Source organism: Strix uralensis, chromosome 10 (assembly GCF_047716275.1).
Source record: "Strix uralensis isolate ZFMK-TIS-50842 chromosome 10, bStrUra1, whole genome shotgun sequence".
Lineage (NCBI taxonomy): Eukaryota > Metazoa > Chordata > Aves > Strigiformes > Strigidae > Strix > Strix uralensis.
In genome coordinates, this window is record NC_133981.1 from 15,262,338 (window position 1) to 15,282,180 (window position 19,843).

General features: G+C 35.8%; 1 protein-coding gene across 4 annotated transcripts in view; it reads left to right on the top strand.

The window, feature by feature from the left end:
• The window catches only part of ARHGEF3 (Rho guanine nucleotide exchange factor 3), a 141,138-nt gene that overhangs the window by 76,900 nt on the left and 44,395 nt on the right, over positions 1-19,843 (top strand). For all 4 annotated transcript variants that reach the window (XM_074879321.1, XM_074879320.1, XM_074879322.1 and 1 more), the window contains one exon: positions 1,475-1,537. In XM_074879321.1, the coding sequence (XP_074735422.1) occupies positions 1,475-1,537 (63 nt within the window). The remainder of the gene's footprint in view (positions 1-1,474; positions 1,538-19,843) is intronic.

A 19,843-nucleotide genomic window follows, 5' to 3' on the forward strand; every position in this document is an offset into this window, starting at 1 on the left:
TCTATTCTGTCCTTTAACTTGCTGCTAAAAATCTGTACTGTAATGGTAAGAGGAATTTAATTGTGCATAGTCTGAGGGTGAAGAATTACTTTTCATAAAACACTTTGCATTGTGTAATGTGATGAGAGAACTCATGATCCAGTTTCTGTTTCTGAATAATAATGGTGGTAAAACACAGCTGTCCATGACTTCAAAATAACCATTGTCAGAAAAAAGTGAGACAAGTTATGTCCTAAAAAATAGCAAAATTGTATTTAAATGATTACACAAGTCAAAGATCTGCTGAAAAGTAGTGAGTAAATATAAAAAGTTTCAACACCTACAGTTTAATTTTAAAATAGCATGAAATCAAAACTTCTGGATTTTATCTTTGTTCATTAAAGAAACAGTTCTCAGAAACCGTGTGCTTGACCTAGTAGATGCAATAAAACCTTCAGGTTTCAGAAGAGCTAGGAGCATGGGTGCTAGGGAGGGGAGATAAGAGTTTTTGCATATCACTTTAAAAAAAACCCAAACCCAAACTAAAAAATATGTGCACAACATGCAGCTTCTGCCTTTTAGCTGAACTTTTGTCATCTCCTAAGATAGGAGCCCCATATGGCATCTGTGTGGGGGTTTTTTGGTCTTTAAATTGCTCATCTTTGACTTCTGTAGACTGGAAACTAAATCCCAGGTATTATTATGTGTGAATGCTTATCTCTAGTTGACAGTAGAAGACAACACAGCTGGATAAATAAGGATCATGTATTCTGTGACTTCTCTTGTTTCGTAAATCTTCCTGGCCTGGTAGAAAATGTAGAACTCTGTTAAATGAAATGTCATACTTCTTATTTGAAGGGCATGAAGATTAATTAATCTTGTGGTGAACCTGTGAAATTACATGAGGGAGGACTTTCCATTTTCCAAACCAAAAACTGAATATAGAGCAGAATGCAATCACTGGCATGGATATTGAGATCCAAATATATGTTAATTTAATTCCTGCAGTACATTTCACCTACTATCCTAACTATGTGATATTGACTGTCTGGGAATAGTATGTGATTGCTGAATGTATGTTTTGAAAAATCTAAGTACAGGCTTTTGACACAAAATACGAGTTTCTTTTCCTGACAGTCTCATTAATTACAAAAGTTTATATCAAGTGCCAGAGCACAATTTACAATATGCAATAATTACTTGTGCTTTTAGTTAGAAGAAAGTTTCTTAATTGAAGTGAACCTAACTCTCTTTAGCAAGAAAAGGAACAGCATTTATTTTACTAATGTGCTAATATGTAGCTTTTCAACTTGTGAAAATAGAGTTTATATCCACATGCATGGTGATTATAATGGTGATGAGAGAAAATAATTACCTGTATATATACACATATGTATGTGTATGACTCCATTATATATTCCTGTTTCAGGGTGAAGTTAGTGGTAGTTAGTACTATTCATCCAAACTGAGCTTTTATTTTCATTTTATTTTATAGAAAAAACGAAAACAGAGTACTCAAGATGAAGATACAATCAGTATCTGCAGCCTGGATACAAGTGTGAGTAATTTAATTTTCCTTTTTGTCTTCCCTCCCCACACCCTCGAACTAAAATACGGCTATTATGGGTACTCTGAAACAAACCTGCTCATCTTTTCAGCTGTATTGTTTTCATACATAGCTTGAATAACTTGTTCTGCTTATTGCTAAAAAATTAAATTAGATTTATTACTGCCTTTCATTTTTCTGTAGTAAAACTTCTAAAGAGAAAAACAAAAAGTCAGAATGACAGTTTATTGTAAAGCAGTGAATCTATTATTAGCAAATAATTATCATGATAAAAGCACATTGTGAATGCAGGACTTAAAACCAGACCTTTTATCCCATTGCATGGCTGTATGAGAAATTTTATTTTAGTTATGTCAGTGGTGGTTAATCCTGGTGGTGTGGAACTGTGTAATGTGCTATTAATACAATTGTGAGACCTACATGTGTCACTGCTGAAGTGAAACGCATATCACAGCTATGTTACTCTATCACGCTTCAGATGAAGACAACATCAGAAAACATGTTTTATAAAAACTGCACAGTTTGTAATGTGTATACTTTTCTGTACAAATAGACTGTTTCTGACTTGTGATATTTTTGTTTCTGAAAGTAAAGGTGAAATACCGACTTGTTTTATTATTTAAAAAAAAATTACTACAGTGATGTCTGCTTACTTTAAAAATAAGCTATCACTAAACTTTCTGTTGATTTTGGTGGATGTTGAATCAAAGTATTAATGAGTGTAGTTACACAGTAAACTGCAGTATTTGTTTTTCATGTGAAGTTGTGACATAAGGGTACACTTGCATTTATCATTTCAAATCCATGGAACTAAAATAGATGTAGGAAAATTTACCATTCCTTCTGTTCAGTGTTTTTATCATCATCTTCAGTGTTTGCTTAGCCAGCTGTTGAACCAGTTTTCCCTTTCTGTAGACATCTCATGTAGTACAGAAGTTAAAAAATAGAGAATAAAAGCTGCTTTATTTAAGTTTTTTATTTATTAGTAGGTGTCAAACCTACTGCTGTGATTTCTTTAATGATCAGATTTTAATTTTGTTTTTGAAGTATGCCTATTCTTTGAAGAAGCAACTACGTTTAAGGGTTCATCTGCCTGGATGACTGCAGACAAATGCAAGATCTTGTAGGCACCTCAAGCGGGCTGGGTAGAATCCAGCACTGTTTTGGAGATCATAAACCCACAGTAGCCTAACCTTGTCTGTTAGCTAATACTTTAATGTTAGTTAATCCCATTAGGCCTTACATTGGGCCCAACTTCAAAGGAATTGTTATTCCTTTAAAGGAGTTTTAAAGGAATTGTTATTGTTCAGTGAAAAGTCAAAATTGTTGACTATTTATTCTGGACAAATTGATAGCTTTTTAGATGCCTGACTCTGATCTGGGATGGAAAATGCCTGTTTTAACTATTTTCATGCTTCTGCAAAGAGTATGTGTTTTATTCTTGTATAATTAAGACAATTATGTAAAATTATTTTGTGGAAAAGCTGTTATGCTGCTGTAGAAATACTTGGATGAGTATAACTTCTGTTTTGGCTACTAACTAAAGATTTAAATACTGCTTGAAAGGTACAGTTTCTGTTAATAGGTGAATTCTTAGAGGAGGGCAATCTAATGTGATCCTACAGCTGAATTTGGCCCACAGAAATACAGACGAGAAGCACAGGGTGAAGTGAGGTTCATGGTTTACTGATAAGCCATAGAATGTCCTTAATTTCCAGCTATTAAATGCTACTTAAAATTTATAAAATGTTTTGTCCCTGATACTGCTTTTCTGCGTAACCATTATTATTGGCAAGACAAGTGAATATAAACATGAATTGGAGAAAAGATAAAGCAGTTAACTAAATTTTCTATGCTGATCTATGAGACAAAGATTATTAAAACTATTGAATTTTTGTAAATCCCTACTTTAGAGGGATCTTGTCAATAAAATGTGCGAAGGGCTGTTAAGAAAACTAATTCCTGCTGCCTTCAATGAGTAACTTCACTACTTAATTTAAATGCATACTGAAGTCTGTATTCTTAGAAAATTGTGGGGGAAAAAGGGGCAAGAAAGGAATAGATGAAGAAGCTTGAATCTTTCCTTACAGGACTTCAGAATTACTCAGGTCAGCAGGTGGGGAATATCCCGTGAGGATATAATGGGTATGGTATGCAGTATATGTTGAAGAATAGTCAGATTATTTAAATGAACAATTTACGTATATACTAGTTGATTTATCTTTTTTGCTTAAGGTAGCCTCAAGCCTGTCATCATTCTTTCTGTTACTGGAAAGTACCCATTATCTTATGCTGTACAGCCAGACAGAATATACTGTTATCTTGTGTCTTTGAAACTTACTTTGCCCTGTTCAGCATGTGATCCTGTGATCTCACCACTGATAATAATTGGTGTTAAGGCTAGTTTCCCTCTGGCTGTGATAGAGGACTTAAGCTGTCAGGGTGACTTGAGAGGGAAAGTGCTTTTGGTTTGGAAAATCAGCCTGGCATGTGACCTCAGAACAACACCCTCAGTTTTTTTAACTTTAGGTAATGGTTCAAGTGTGCCCATCAAAACTTGGTGTTGTTGACATTAAAACAAGTTGGACAGGAAGAATTATGCATTTTCTAATGACTCATGTTCCTGCTAATTGTAATCATCCTGGTAAAGGAGGACTATCACCTTTGTGAGCCTTCTGGACATGACAATTTTTTTTTCCTTTCACATCATATTTTGCTGATGGATAATGGTTAAGACAGCGTGGGTAGGCATCTAGATTGAACGCCTGCTCCTTAAGTTCTAAGGGTCTCATGTCATTAGAAAATTAGTCTTCTAGCTGCACTGTGGAGTGTTGTCGTGTGAAAGGGGCAGTTGGAATCCAGCAGTCTATGGCTGAATACTTCTCTGTAGAAGCATTTTGTTCTGTGTGTGTGCTTAAAAAGCATAAGAAAAGGGAGACGTGCTGGAAGATGCTGTTTATACTGGGTAGAGATGTGTCTTCTGTCGTCTTGGGTTTTGCTCTTAGACATAATTGACGTTCCAAACAATTCAAGATTTTGTTACAGGGCAGAGAGTTGGTTGTCTGCCATTCTCATGTTTGTGAAGGCAAATTTCAAAAAGAAGGCAAATGTAAAAAAGAATCCATTCATACCTCATAGAAACCAACTGTGGTGGTGTTATGCAAGATCACCTTTCCGTACTGTGTTGCTCTCCACTGTTTGTATACAAGGCCAAAAAAAATGGGGGGGGGGCTTGAAAAGAGAAGTCTCTAGAATAATAAAAAGTTTGGAACAGTTTCTATATAAGAAACAGTCAAATATACTGAAACATATAAACTGAAATCAGATATACTGGGGAAAATAAAAATGGTGGGTAATGAGTTCTATGAAATACAATCAGTGTAAGGTTATTCGTTCTCATGTGATTAAGGGCACAAAATGAAACTCTTTATAGATTCATATCAAACCAAAAGGGATACTACTTCACTGGCATGGAGTGGCAGAATTCTGGCATGGTGATCTGGATACTGGAGGTTTACAGGAGTTCAAAAAGCAGATTAGACAAATTCATGAAAGAAAAAAAACCCATCAAGAGTTATTAGACTGAGTGAAACCATCCATCTGAAGAAATCCTTGAACCTGCATACTTCTGGAGTCTGGGAGAGTAAACTATGTGTGTATCACTGGGTGTTTACTCTGCTTTCACATACTTCCCTGGACAGCTGTTTTTTACCATTGCTGGAAACATGGTACTGGCCTCAGAGATCCATCCTTAGCCTGAGTCATAGCCATTCCAAGATGACTTTAGTCCAATACACTACCTTTTTTTCTTCCAAGCAATGACAGTTTTGAAATGACATAGTGAGGGCTCTGCACTTAGCTGAAGCCTTTGTATTGCAGCATGATGTAAATAATTAAATGTTCAGGTGTCTTTTTCTAGCGACTCTCTTATGCCTTTTAAAGATGTGCCAAATTGCTTATATGTATATCCTCAATGAAAGCATTTATTTTCCATGGCAATGGCTAACAATGTAAAAATTTGAATGCATGTGTTCCTTATTATGAATTTAGATTCTAACTGGGATAATTACATGTTATCTGTAAAAATTTAATAATATATATCTCAGACTGTAATAAAATTGGTTTTTTTTATTAAATAGCGTATGTATTTAACAAATCAGCATATTAGACTTCCCTGTGCAGCATAATGAGGTGAGTGCCTCCAGTTCAGTTCTGCCAGCTCACTCAGCCACCGCTGTAAGGAAGCGCTGTTAGCCGCCTGCTGCAGTCACTCCATGCTGGCTTCACCGGCATCGCCTCAGGAAAATGCCGCTTTTTTTATCCTTGCCAGTGGAAAGATCTGGCCATCTTTTACTCTGTCTAAATTTTACATTTTGTATAAATGCATCTGTTCACCACCTTTGTCCAGGAGAGGGTGGGGGATGGCAAAGAAAGAGGGTATTAACTATTTAAAGACTGGATTGCTTCATACCTTGGAAAGCAACATACATAAGGGTCTCCTGCCAATTTACATCATCTGTCTACAATCTTTTTATAAAAACAGATTTTAATTTTTTTTTAGGACTGACCAATGCCAGACACACCTGTCTTGTTCAGGGAATCAGTCATAAAGACAGAATTTCCTTTCACAGGAAATGCTGGTTGGAGCTTTGCTGACTCAGGACAAGGACTGGTAACCTAAGCATGTTAAATGATCTTTGTATTTGTTTAGTGATCTGGACCGGTATTGATGCTTCAGGAGTTGATAAACTGGCTTGTTAAACTGACTGGTTGGTCTTGGCTCATTTTATTGCCAGCTTGGAGAAGTGGATTTGTAAATCCACTTAATGTCAAATAGTTTGTGATAACTTGTGACAGATGTGGCCAGCAGACTCTGAGGGTTGAGTGCATGAACATACAAGGCCACTAATGTCTGAAGTCTGATTTAAAGGGAAATGTACGTATTATCTAACATGCTTTTATTTATGCTGACCTCCACCAGAAGGCTTAACTTGCATTCAGTCTGTGCAGCAAACTCAGCCTGTAGTGTTTCATGCTTGTGCTCTTAAAATGGTAATATGTCTAGATTTGCAAAAACCTAATACAAAACTTGACCTTTTCAGAATAAAATTATACTTTTTTAAGCAAAATCCTGTTCAGAAGAAGAAACAGGGTGATGGTGTGCAGTTCTTCTCTGCAATCAGTTGAATGCAGAATTTGTGGTAAACTCATGAAAGTTGCTCTTTTTTTTCTTGTTATATTGTGGAGAAGGAACAAAACAAATACTTGATGAACTGAAGTAAAACACTTTCATAAAGAAGGTCATATTCCATATGCAAAGCCTCAGAAGAGTTATTTATTTTGCTTATATAGAACAGTTATTACTGAAAATAAAACTTTTCCAAATGGTCATCTGTTAGGGCATTCTGGAGAAGTCTTACTGCTCATCTGTCTACTTGCAAGTTAATAAAATATGCCGCAATATAAAATACAAACAAAAAGTTACCCAGACTTAAGCTGCATTTGCATACACTAGATCAGAGTTCATTAATTTTGATTGCTTTTAGTGCTGAGTGATCACTTGTTATGTATTTGAGAGTCAATATAACTGAAATATTCTTTGACCTAATTAAACTTAATTATAAACTCAATAATATCTGGTTGCTAAAGTATGGTGAGCTAGCTTTGAAAAGCTTAGAGAGGATTACTTCTACATTAGCTTATCAGAGTTGAGATAATTAAAATATATATTGTATCTGGGTCTTTTTATTTCTGTAAACTCTGGTCTGTTGCATGTTCATAGTATGAAAGGCCTTCAGCTTGCCCAGTAAGATGTATACAGTATGTTTGAATTATGCATGACTTTTTAATATTGCTGTATCACAGAGGCGGTCAGTGCTCCATCTGGATTCAGACTTCATTATAAAGTGACTGTTCTTAATGCATTATTAATCCATCATATGATTGTTACAGACTAGACACAGTCTGCTGTTGGTATTTGGAGTAGTGTAATGTCATTTATCTTAAGGCTATGTTTTGATATTCTTTTGCTATTTCTCATTAAACAAGGCCTACAGGTGCTCTACTGGAAAAACGTATAAACTGCTGGTTATGCTGCATTCTTTTTTTTCCCTGCATTCTGGAATGATCTCAGACTTCCTGTGTAGCGTTGCAAAACAATTACTCTTTATTTACCTGAACAGCTTCTCAGAATTTGGCTAATTGTTCCAGTAAGTCTCAGATTATTCTGGTGAAGATAGTAAATGTGTAAGTTGGACATCTTCAATACAAATCGTGTCTATACAAATATGCCAAATCCTCTGGAAACACAAACTGTCTTAAAACATACTTGTGCAGCTGGGAACTAAGAAAATGGTCTCTTGTATGAATTCACTCAGTTTCTAGAAATTAAAGCTGATCTATAGTTACCTTGAATGAAGTATGGTTGTTAAAACTAACTTTCTTTAAGGTTTAATTCAAACTATAATAATATCTTACTGTGACTTGCTAGCATCTGTTTGCTCCTATTTAAATTCATATACAAGATATAATTTGAATACAACATCCTTTGCTGAAGAACAGAGAATCTACTGACCTCAGGGAAATTGTTCGCTTTTTTCTTTTCAGAAATTACATATGGAAGAAAAAAAGACTTTGACTAATTAACATATATGGGAAATTCAGTACAACTCTGCCCATGTGCAAGACTATTAAGTGATTCTGTATGTGTTAAGGTTTCCAAAAGCGTTTTTCCTCTTGATGTGCAGTGTCTTAGTATTGTCTTATTAGTTCTAATCTTAGTAGATTGTCTTAGTAGTTCTAATGTGCTATGTATTTCATATAAAACAAGGTCTGTTTACAGACAAAAAAGAAAGAGTATCTGAGTAAGGAATACCCATTATTTAACTGCGGTCTATAACAGAAAAATGGAAAATTGGGATCGGAGAAGGAAAATGCAGTTTAGGGAGGTAGGCTACAGTCACCTTGTCTTTGGCAAACTAATAAAGCTTTAGGAAAACAAATATTATTGCCAGTGGGTCTCTAGTTTTATATTTTACAGAAAAGGAATAGTGTACATGAATAAGCAGTGTTTATAATATTAATTTATATATGTAATATATAAATATATACTTAATATTCATTTATGACAGCATGTTAAAAAATGATCAACTAAATGAAAAAGAAAAACATCAGTCCTTCTGAATACCATGTTAAAGAAATTATGTAGTCTTTTTAATGAAATAAAAGTGTGACCAGAATGAGCATTGTGGTCTGACAGAATTACTGAAGCTGTTGCTGTATCAGCAGTAGGTTTAACATAGGCAAAGTATTTACAGAGAGACTTTCAGACGTTATTTAAACGGAGTTTATGTAGAAGGTATGAATATGAATAAAATTTGAAAATTATATTTTTTCAGGGAAACAGAAATTGCTTATGTCTACATTAACACAGATCTATCATTGTCTGTACTTGGTCTTTTAACGGTTGGTGCTTTGGTAGGATTCATCTTGCCTACCTTTTGGCAGCTGTAGCTGTGAGTTATCTAGATTTCCTTTATACTTTTCAGATTTGGATCTTGTTTTGACAAGAACATGTAAGAGAGATCAGCTGAATCTTGCCTTGATACTGTCTGTGAAACATATTTTGTGGCAAAGGGAAGATACTACCGAAGAGACTGGAAGGAAGATATAGGTACAGGTTCTAGGGAGGTTGCTGGGACATGGGTGTGCCTTGTGCAAGAATGCATAAACTGGTGTGGTTTTGAGCTCATGGTACAGCTGCAGGACTTTTTGTATCTTTTTCTAGCATTCCCTCTTCTAGTTCTTTTTCTCCTCCAGCTTATTGGAATGGATGCCCTTTTGAATAGACTAGACTATTTCAGGTGGAGGGGACCTACAACCATCACCTGGTCCAACTGCCTGACGAATTGAGGGCTGACCAAAAGGTAAAGCATGTTGTTAAGGGCATTACCCAAATGCCTCTTCAACACTGACAGGCTTGGGGCATCGACCACCTCTCTAGCAAGCCTGTTCCAGTGTTTGACCACCCTCTCAGTAAGGAAAAGCTCCCTAATGTCCAGTCTAAGCCTTCCCTGGTGCAGCTTTGAACCATTCCCACGCATCCTATCACTGGATACCTGGGTGAAGAGCTCAGCACCTCCCTTGCCTCCTCCCCTCCTCAGGAAGCTGTAGACAGCAATGAGGTCATCCCTCAACCTCTTTTTCTCCAAACTAGACAAGCCCAAAGTCCTCAGCTGCTCCTCACAGGACATTCCTTCCAGCCCTTTCACCACCTTTGTTGTCCTCGTCTGGATGCGTTCCAGTACCTGAACACGTTCTTAAATTGTGGGGCCCAGAACTGCACGCAGCACTCCAGGTGAGGCCGCACCAACACTGAATACAGCCGGATAATCGCCTCTTTTGACCGGCTGGTTACGCTGTGTGTGAGGCACCTCGGATGCGATTTGCTCTCTTGGCTGCCAAGGCACACTGCTGGCTCGTGGTGAGCCTGCTGGCAACCAGCGCCCCCAGATCCCTTCTGCAGGGCCCCTCCCCAGCCACTCCTCTCCCAGTACCACTGTATCTGCTTCCAATGCTGGTAACGGCAGAATTGATCTAGCTGAACACTTGCCTGGTTCTGCTCCATGGGAGATCAATAAGTAATAGGCAGAATTACTGAAACCATGTGCAAAATAAGGGAAGACCTCAAGGGTTTTCTTTCATCAAAGTACATAAGCCTGTAGTTTGGCTGACTTAATGTTGGAATAGTCTCACTGAAATAACTGCTGGAAGTCAGAGGAACTGCTTAGCTGCTTGAAGATAGATAAGCCTGTTCAAGTGTGCTTCACTGAATTGCAGTATGATCTGTAGAACTTAAATTCCATGCATCTTGTAAAATCTTTGAAAAATTAGAAGATGCATTGAGATGTATCTCTAAAGACATACATCTGAACAAAAGGAAGCATGTCCACTTGCTATTTATGATCTTGACTAAAAAAGGCAGAATTAGACTAAACAAGTCGTTATACTGTTAAGACATGTAACAGTAGAGGAAAAAAAATTCCAGAGCTGAGGATGATTGATATAAACAGTAAAAATGAAATAGAAATGCCTGAGTAAAAAAATATCTGACAAATTCAATTTCTTGTGTATGCCTTTTCCTCTGCTTCGAGATTCTTTCTTTGTGCAATTCTTGGCATTCTGCAGTCTCTGAGGGGGAAATAAAGCAAGGTTTTGTGGGGAACTCATTGGTTCCTAGAAAGTTGTTTTTTTTCTTCTGATGTTTTGGGTTGGTTTTGTTGTTTGTTTTTTGTGTGTTGTTTTTTTCTCTCTAATGAGGCATGCTCAGTATTACTGTTCCTAAACTGAAATATGCATAGCTGTGGAGCAAGACAGACACTGTGAAACCCCTTACAGGCATTTAGGGATGCTATTCAGATATTGCAAAGCTATTGCTTATACTTTTGCCATCTGTTTTAATTGTTGATCAAATCCTAAATTGTGATAGTCTTGGGAGCTGTAGAAGACTTGTGGTGGAAAACTGGAAACAGATTATACAGATTCTTAGATTTAGTGCTTTTTGGTGAGATAACCATGGTTGTGCAAATTTTTTCTTCCCTTGACTGTAATGACCAAAGAGAAGAAAATGAACTAAGGTTTTGCCTCCAAATCAAAAATGTTTCATCCAAAAGATCCATTGAGTTTGTACGCTTTGCTCCAAACCACAGCAAACTACCTGACTGAAAAATATGAGACAAAAGAGAACTTTATCTTCAAGAAATACAAAGCAATTGTTATTTTCATGACAACCGCACATAACACTCTCTCTGGTTCAGTTAAAAGTAATACACATAAGTCTGTGATAAATCGAAAATAATTAGTTTAGTAGTATATGTTAGGTTCAGTTCAGTGTGGCTGCCTGGTTATCAACTGAGGGTACTAAATGAGCCTTGTAACTTGTGCTAAACTCTGAAGCAGCATACTATACTGCTGTGGCAGGTACTTGTAAGACCTCTTGGCCACACCTACATAAACTGCAGTCCAACTTTTTAAGCTACAGCAGTTATTTTGTGTATGGTACACTAAAACTGAGGTCTTGATTAATTTCCCTTAATACCTTTTCTATCCTATGCTGTCTTTAGAACAGTGATTTTGTGGGCAGATAGTGGCTAGCAGTACAGTATTTTCCACTTACTGTTTGTATCTCATTACAGTGTAGTAATTTGATAAATTGAATATTATTTTCTTGAATTATGCTGTTTTTCTTTATGATATTCCTCTATCATGGAAAATGGCAATAGAAGTTTGAATTCAGTTTAAATTACTTTTGGGTTGCAGAACCAGACTTGACATATGCTTATTTTCAACATGGCAAAATCAGGAGCATTTGTGAACAGGAATTAGCCAGATGTTATTGACAGCTATGAAGTTGGATATCTATTAAGAAATGTGTGTGGTGGTCAGCTTGATGAAGCTTTGCAGAGGAGATGTGGTTATGTTTTCATAATGAAATTGAATCAAGGAACAAGAGTTATTGTAGATTGATTTGTTTGGAGGTCAAAATAAAAACTGATATTAGTTCTACAGTGATAAATATTCTATAATCCAATATATATTTCTAAAATTAAATTTTATACAGCATCATTGGTAACTGTATCTTATATTGAATCTATAATACGGATCACGCAGACAGAATTTGTAAGAGAAATTAAGGCTTCATGTAAGCAATGTACTCTGTGTGCCCTTTAGCCAGATAGTTGAGTTTTCCCAAGTTATGTTATACTTTTGATTAAAAACAGTCTACCTATAATTATTCCATTGAAGAAGGAAAAGATAGCCTATTTGTCTTCAGATAATAACTGCTGGGAGTGTTTGATGTAATCCAGTGTTTACTGAAGTCTGGAGTGGAAGTCAGGTCAGGATTTCATTGAATTAGCATGGCTGTATATTTTAAGGTCCATAGATTTCTGTAAGGCCAGCTACATTTTGGCTATGTCTCTAGGACTGACCAGCTGTAACAGGAATTTAAGTTTGTACACAAATACACTGGTATGCCTCTATAATACCACAGGGTTAGGATAGGCCTCATGAGCGCATTTGTCCTGTCCATCTCTCTTGATGGTTGAATTAAATGATAAGTTATTCATTACAGATATTTCAGCAAGGTTTTTTAGAAGCCTCTGCTGCTTCTGCAGGTAATCCAGTCTAGAGCTTCTCTGTGTCTGTTGTTAACAAGATTTTCCTAGTCACAAACTAGTTTAGGACACTGCCTTATACCATACATGCTAGTTCAAATCAATGTAAGACTGTAAAATCTACTGAACAGATATGGACAGGGGATCCTATACTACACTTTTCACTGTAGCCAGGACCTACTGATAAGTAGAGTTATTTCAGATGATGCCTTTTGCTTTACAAGAGTTAAAGATGATCATTTTAATGAAGTAAAATGCAACAGTAGTTGATCTTTTGGTTAGGCAAATCAGAGGAGGTACTATTTGTTTCAGCAAATGAGAAGCTAAAGTAATTTTGTTAGTATGTTGGCCTGATTTTCATTAAATACTAGATCATATCTGCCTGTATCTTCTGAAGAAACCTGTTACACTAGGTTGTTTTTGTTTTTTTTTTTAAAACTGGCCGTATTTTAGCAGGAAAATAATTATCAAATAACTTCTTGAGCAGGAGCTTAGCAACAGGAAAAGCAAAGATGAGCCTCATAACTATAAATCTTATCAGTATTTTGTCAGTAGTATTACTGTACAAAATTTTCTATTAGATACTTTCTACTTTTGGCTGGTAAGAATAGGTTGAAAAAAGATAAAGAATTTTACACAGATATTTGCGGTTACATGGTCTACTTGGCTTGTAATTTCAGCATGAGCCTTAAGTTTTCTGTGTAACCTTCAGTGAACCGTCTGACCTCTCTCTTGATCAGATTCTTATCTGCAAAACACAAATAATTATGCTTGTTTGTTTTCCTAAACTGCTTTGTGACCAGAATGCAAAAATTCGTAGAAGAGTGTTCTGCACTGCCATTGCTGATGACTATAACTGGAAGGGCTATATACCAGTGCAGGCTGTTAACCAAGGTCACTTCAGTGCAGATAGTGGAGGAAGATACAAGCAGGTGAATCTTAAAGTTTATTGTAACAGAGAAGTGTAACATGATTTTCCATAGAAGTTTCACTACTTTTCTCTGGGGTTGTCTTTCAGTGCCGTGATAATCTTAGAATATTACCTCTGCATAGCAGTGAATTCCCAATTAATTTGGTAGCCCTTAGGTCCCATTATCTCTTGGGGAAAACTTTTTTTTTTATTACTTCTACCATTCCATTATTACTGTAGCTGTGTAATCTGGACAGCTGAAGGATATCTGCTTACAGCTGCTGACTCACTTTGTTATGCAGCTGCACCCTGAAAAGCAGCACGTAGGGGGAAAAGCCCCAGCAAATAGAAGTCCAACAACTATCTTGTAAAATACTCGTAGAGCATTTCCAAAAATAATACATTATTGTTTGCAAGTGTGTGAATGTGTTTCTCAATAGAATATTAGTATGTCAGCTCTACTGATGAACAAAAATGAAGAAAAAAGAATTAAAACTTTCAGAGCAATACGCTTGGTGGTTAAGCTACAACCACTAACATACAGGAGGCTGAGCAAGATAATTTAGTTACTTTTAGACCTACAGGCAATGAGCCTATAATGCACGTGGCATTACAGGACCCTACAAGTCTGCCTTACAAAAATTAGATTTTAAGATTAGACTGAGAATTTTCAAGGTTATTCTGAGCACTGGACTGTCATAAAATCATCCTGCCTGTATGAGGACAGACCATCTCCAGTGGTAACTTCTGAGATCTTTACAGTTATTTGAACTTGTTCATTTAAATAACTACAAAAATTAGTCAGTAGAAAATACTGTTATTTTGCTGTGAACCTGCAAGGTTCATACACATAGTCTTCAGTTCTAAATTTGCAGGGTCAAATCCAAATCTGCTGTTATATTGGAGGATTGTTTCATTTACTTCCACTATACTCTCTTCTGGTTTATCTGCTAAATCAGTTATTAGTTGGATTAAAAGATTTATTCTTTTAATTCATCTGTTAATTCCTAAAGCAATGGTTGTATAACAACCTAGCTGATATTTTTCACCACTGTTCTCAAGGAAACTAATACTGCAAGGATTTGACTATGCCTTAGGAAATGCTGATACTTTCAGCTGCTATTTTTGTACGTAGAATATATTATTTAAACTGTATATATTGGCTTTGTACTGTTGATAGAGGTTGCCCTTTGAGTTTTGTTTGCCTGTAAGAGCTTGATCCCTTCATGGAGGAGGGATTTGCTTGATTTATCTCAGTAATCTGGCTTCTTTAGTGAATATTTGATGGAATTGGAAACTGAACTGCAATCTTTTTAAAGCTCTCCATCCCAGAATGCAAGCAGTTTAGCTGCCAAAGGTATTCCTTCGCACTATTTAGAACTGTATGCCATTTGTTTTTTTTTTTTAAGATGCTTAGGTAGTGATGGATGCTTTTATCTGCATAGAATTGTCACAGGTACTGAAGCATTTAATTTCCAAACTTGACTGGAGGTAACTTACTACTTTTAAATATCTGCTGCTGTGTGCTTAATGGTACTACTCAATTTTAACTCACTGTGAGAGTGTAATTGACTTTTGATTTGTTTTTCTAAAAATGTAATTCGGAAGACTGCAATATTCCACTAGTCTTTTTTTCTTTAGCATGTTGATTAAAAACACTTTATGAATTTTTGTGTATTTCCTCATAAAACTGTTATAATTTGAGATTTTTCTCTTCCAAATTACCTTACAGTACTTTATGTTTGTAAAGAAATGTAAATTTTTCATCCTTATGTGTTTAGAACAAACAATTTTAATATATGTAGGGCACGAACCTGATGTAGCATATTACAGCATGAGTGATTTATCTACTTGTTAAAGTAGAATAAAGCATTAGAGTGTTGTTTTGAATATTAAGTTTATTGTATACCAACTGCATATTACTGAAAAGTTGAGACAATTTGTAATGGTTTAGTGTTACTATTATGAGGATAAATAACTGACTTAAAGCTATTAAGAATTCATACTACATAAACCAGGAATGTGTTCCTACTGATGTAACTGTAAGCTATGTAGAAACGCTGGTAATTACAAAGAGTATCCGTAGCATTACTAGATTTACAATTTACCTGTTTAAGCCCAAAGTTCTGATCCTATGATTTTGCTTTTCTGTGTTATAAGGTAGTTCTTCAATGAAATGTAAAAACTGGCTATGTGTTATCTGGCCTCTTTTGAATACACCATCTTTCAAGAGATCTCAGTCACTTATCTTAGGTTTGAATTATGGGACATGCAAATGAAAACGTGTGATAGTTGAGGCTTAAATATATAACCTTGGTAAGGAGCTTTGGCGTTCTTTTTGTAGCTGTTACTTTTCTGTAAACAGTGAAGAGCTTTGAAAGTAAATTAAACTAATTGCAGACTTCCAGAAGTGCAATAATTAATGAAGCAAATACAGGCCCTTAGCTGGAGGGGGGAAAAGTTGGCAGTAATTTCTTCTTCCTGTGAAGTTAATGGAATTTCTTCCAGAAACCTTTGATTTCAGCCAAAGAATAGGGACCCTGATTGTGTGAAAATGTTAACAAAGACAAGTTGAAAGTTTTAATAGGCATATGCTCTTATTTATTACTTACAGATATCTTTGTATCAGCATCTGTCAGCATCTAAGTCAGATATTTTTGTCTAATGTGTATCTATTGTTGGGTCTCAAAGGTGGTCAGTAATGTGTACGTGATAGGATGTAAACAGGATGGGACTTTGGAAGGGGCAAACTGTGCAACTGGATTTATCATGAGAGCAGAAGCATTCTTCTGAGAGTCTGCACTACTGTTTGTTATATCTATTAACTATTTACTAATTAATCATTATGCAAAGTTGTGAAAGTATTTATAGGTAGTACAGAGTAGTTGGATGAAGTTTTTCTTACCTCTTTTATGAAAGCTCCATAGTTGCTTCTTAATTAAGCCAAATGAGTCAGTTCTGAGGCATAAAGCTGAGAGTTGTCTGAGCATTGTTGTATTGGAATATGTTGTATACATTATGTTATTTATTGTATGCATTGTGTTATTTCTGAGAGATTTGTTGTTTTCATATTCTGTCGTTTCTTGCTTACATCTGAGGCATGTTAATTGTGCTCTTTTTGTGACTTTTTTCTTTTGTACCATAACTTCTTAGAATAGCACAGTGACTTCCTGAGCACTGTGTGAAATTTGCTCTGAATTCAAGCAGCTTGCGTATTCTGATGTTTGAAGACATTTTTGGTATTGGAGTAGAATCTCTTGCCAGAATACACAGCTTTTTATGCCCTTTTCTGCTCATATTAAAATTTAAACAGTGTTTAGATTATGAACTTGCTGCCCATGTCTATGTGGAATTGGCCAAAGAACTGATGTAGAGGCTAAGTTTGTGTTGATCTGGAGTAATAAGACTACTTGTGATTATGGCACATGTTTCTCATGTGAACTTCATGTATCACCCAATCTGTAGCTTGTTTTCCCTGGTTATAAACTGATGAGTTTATTTATCCTTAGTGATACTAAGAAAATTAATTCATCAAATTTAAAGAACTATACAAAATGTTATTAAAATGGAAACTACTATTCTCTTATTCTTTTATTATGTGATTGGAATTGAGCTTGCTTTGCTTGCAGAATTTCAGGACCTGCTGTGATTGAGATAGTCTTTTGATGTAGGATGCATAGCTGTGAAAGAAGCAAAGTAAAAGCAGTGCCAGGAAATACTTCAGTACGAATGTGTTAAAATAGGTTTAATGCATGAAGTTGGTGCAATGGTATTCTGCTATATAGTAAGAATGAAAAAAAAAAAAAAGGAAAAAAGGGGAAAAAATAAAGGGATAAGAGCCATTACAGCATGGCTGAGATAACAGTGAATACTGATCTCTGTCTGCCAGAACATTTTCTAGCCAGCACCTGCATCAAATTCTCACTTGATTTTTATGTGTCATGTTAAATGGGCACTTTATTTTACATTTACATGAGTTCCAAGATACACTAACTGGCCAAAGAGAGAGCTGAGGATAATATGACCCCTTTGTTGCCATTGGTCATCTATTGTTCCTCTACCTTGTATTTTTAAACTCAGTGATTTTTTTTTTTTTTTTTTTTTAAGGGGCGAGGGAGGGTAGGGAGGGAAAGACCAATAAAATAGGATGCCACATGCATCTTGGGTCATAAATGGGATTAGATGCATAACTGGCAGCTTTTGCCTGACTCCTCAGCAAGTTAAGATAGTATGCCTTTGGAAAAATAATTTTCCAAAGAGGGATGTTTCTTTTTTGTTTTTTTTCCCCCTGTATCTGAGGATAGGAAGAATGAATGTTCCCTTCCATTAAATGAGAAGGTTTGTTTCCAAAATAATTTTTTAGTAGCAGTAATATAGCTGTACTGTGATTCTTACTGTTGTCATCTGTCTTTTAGTGGTCTTTATTTACATTAGCAGAAAACATAAATAGTGTCAACTTACTAATAATTTTTCATCCATTAGTTCAGCAATGATGTATCTCTTGCTAGATATATTTGCTCACATTTGTCACTTTTAGAGCTCTTTAAAAATAACTTCCTCTTTGTGGTATTCACTGTTTTAAGTAGGCTAAAAACCCACTATAAATGAGAGATACAGATGAGAACATCTTAAAAAGCAGTTCTTAACATTAAACAGACCACAAAGTTTTAAATATACAATGGATTTACTGGTAAACTTCTCATCTTCTAGTTTTTTTGGAGTGACCTTAGTTTCAGAAGCAAAGAATTGGTGCATTCAGCGGCATTTTTTTTTTTCTTTTAATCTGATGTGTGAGGTCATTCCAAAATGCAAACCTATCTGCAAGTGAGAAAGGAGGGATTGATAGAGCCTTTGTAAAACAGTTCCTGTGGTATATGTAGGTACTGCTACACAGGTGATGAAGCTATGCCGTATTTTATTATACCTTGCATAACTTCCTACTTCTTAAAAGTAACTAAAAAAAAGTGAGTTAAAATTTCCCATTTGGTAAAGAAATAGGAAGTGGAAGTCGAAGAAATGGTTAATGGCAACATTCATCTTTCTTCTCCTAAAAAGATTATCAGAAAAGCTAAAAAGTTCTAGCTCTTCCATGTGGAAGCTTCTGTATGGGAAAAGTAGGTCTTATCCTTGGGGATTATAAAAGCTAATGAAGGAACCATTTATTGTTCCCAGGTTACTGTCATTTCCTAATACAGAAAAGATTTGAGCCAGCCAAGCTTGCAGTTCAGATTTTGGTAGAGGTGTTTGCTCAGAACTTTAGAAGGGAAGCTTGATTCAAGAGAAACAATCCAAAACATATAGCAAAGGTTCTCTAACATTTGTTGAGGTAAAAAAACAACAACAACAAAAAAAGGGACTTACAATGAGACTCTCTCAGGTACTAGAAATATTCTTGTAAGATCTGCTGTTACTTAACAACAGAAATAAATGGAAAGAAGTGCTCCAAAAATAACTGAGTATTTTTTTTAGTCTATACCTCTCCAAAGATTGTTCTTTAAAATACATCAGTTAAATACCTGGGCTCATCTCTGGGAAGGTGGCTTCTGCTGAACAGTGAAAGCTGATCAAGAAGGAGGGTTAAAGAAATGACATTCCTGTCATGAGTTGGTGAGTACATGGAGCATGATGGCATTCCTGACACTGGCTTTCCAGCTGAGTTAGTAGTTGAAATGTTGATTCTGTGTACTGAGAGGTTCCAGCTGAGACTGTTGGTAACAGCCACATGAATCATATGGCTTTAGACAGATTATTTAAAATAATTCTAAGACTAAAAAGACTAAAAATGTCAAAGGCTATTGTTTATTAGGTAGGATAACTATTCTTACTGTACCTGTTTTTTCAGGTAATAGCTTAGCAGCTGAGACACCCAAATGGTAAAAATTACTGCTAGAGGCACTGTCATCCGTTTGTTAATTTGCATTTGGCTTTACTATTTTACCTTTCCTCATTTTGTAGCAATAAAACAGTATTAAAGAAAGCAGCAATGTGTTTCTGTACTGTTTGCTATGTTTAATTTTATGCTGCATTCAAATATGTGCTGGTTCCACTTCATTAATTAATTCCAGGCTGCCAATTACAGGAGGCAGCTGAAATATGAACCTATTCTCGATGTTGACACATCCCCTCCCCCCCAGTCAGGTGTGATATGCTAAAGCTATTCGTGACTCAGTTGAACAGGAAGAAGTAACACTTTTAGATTTAATTAAGACAAGG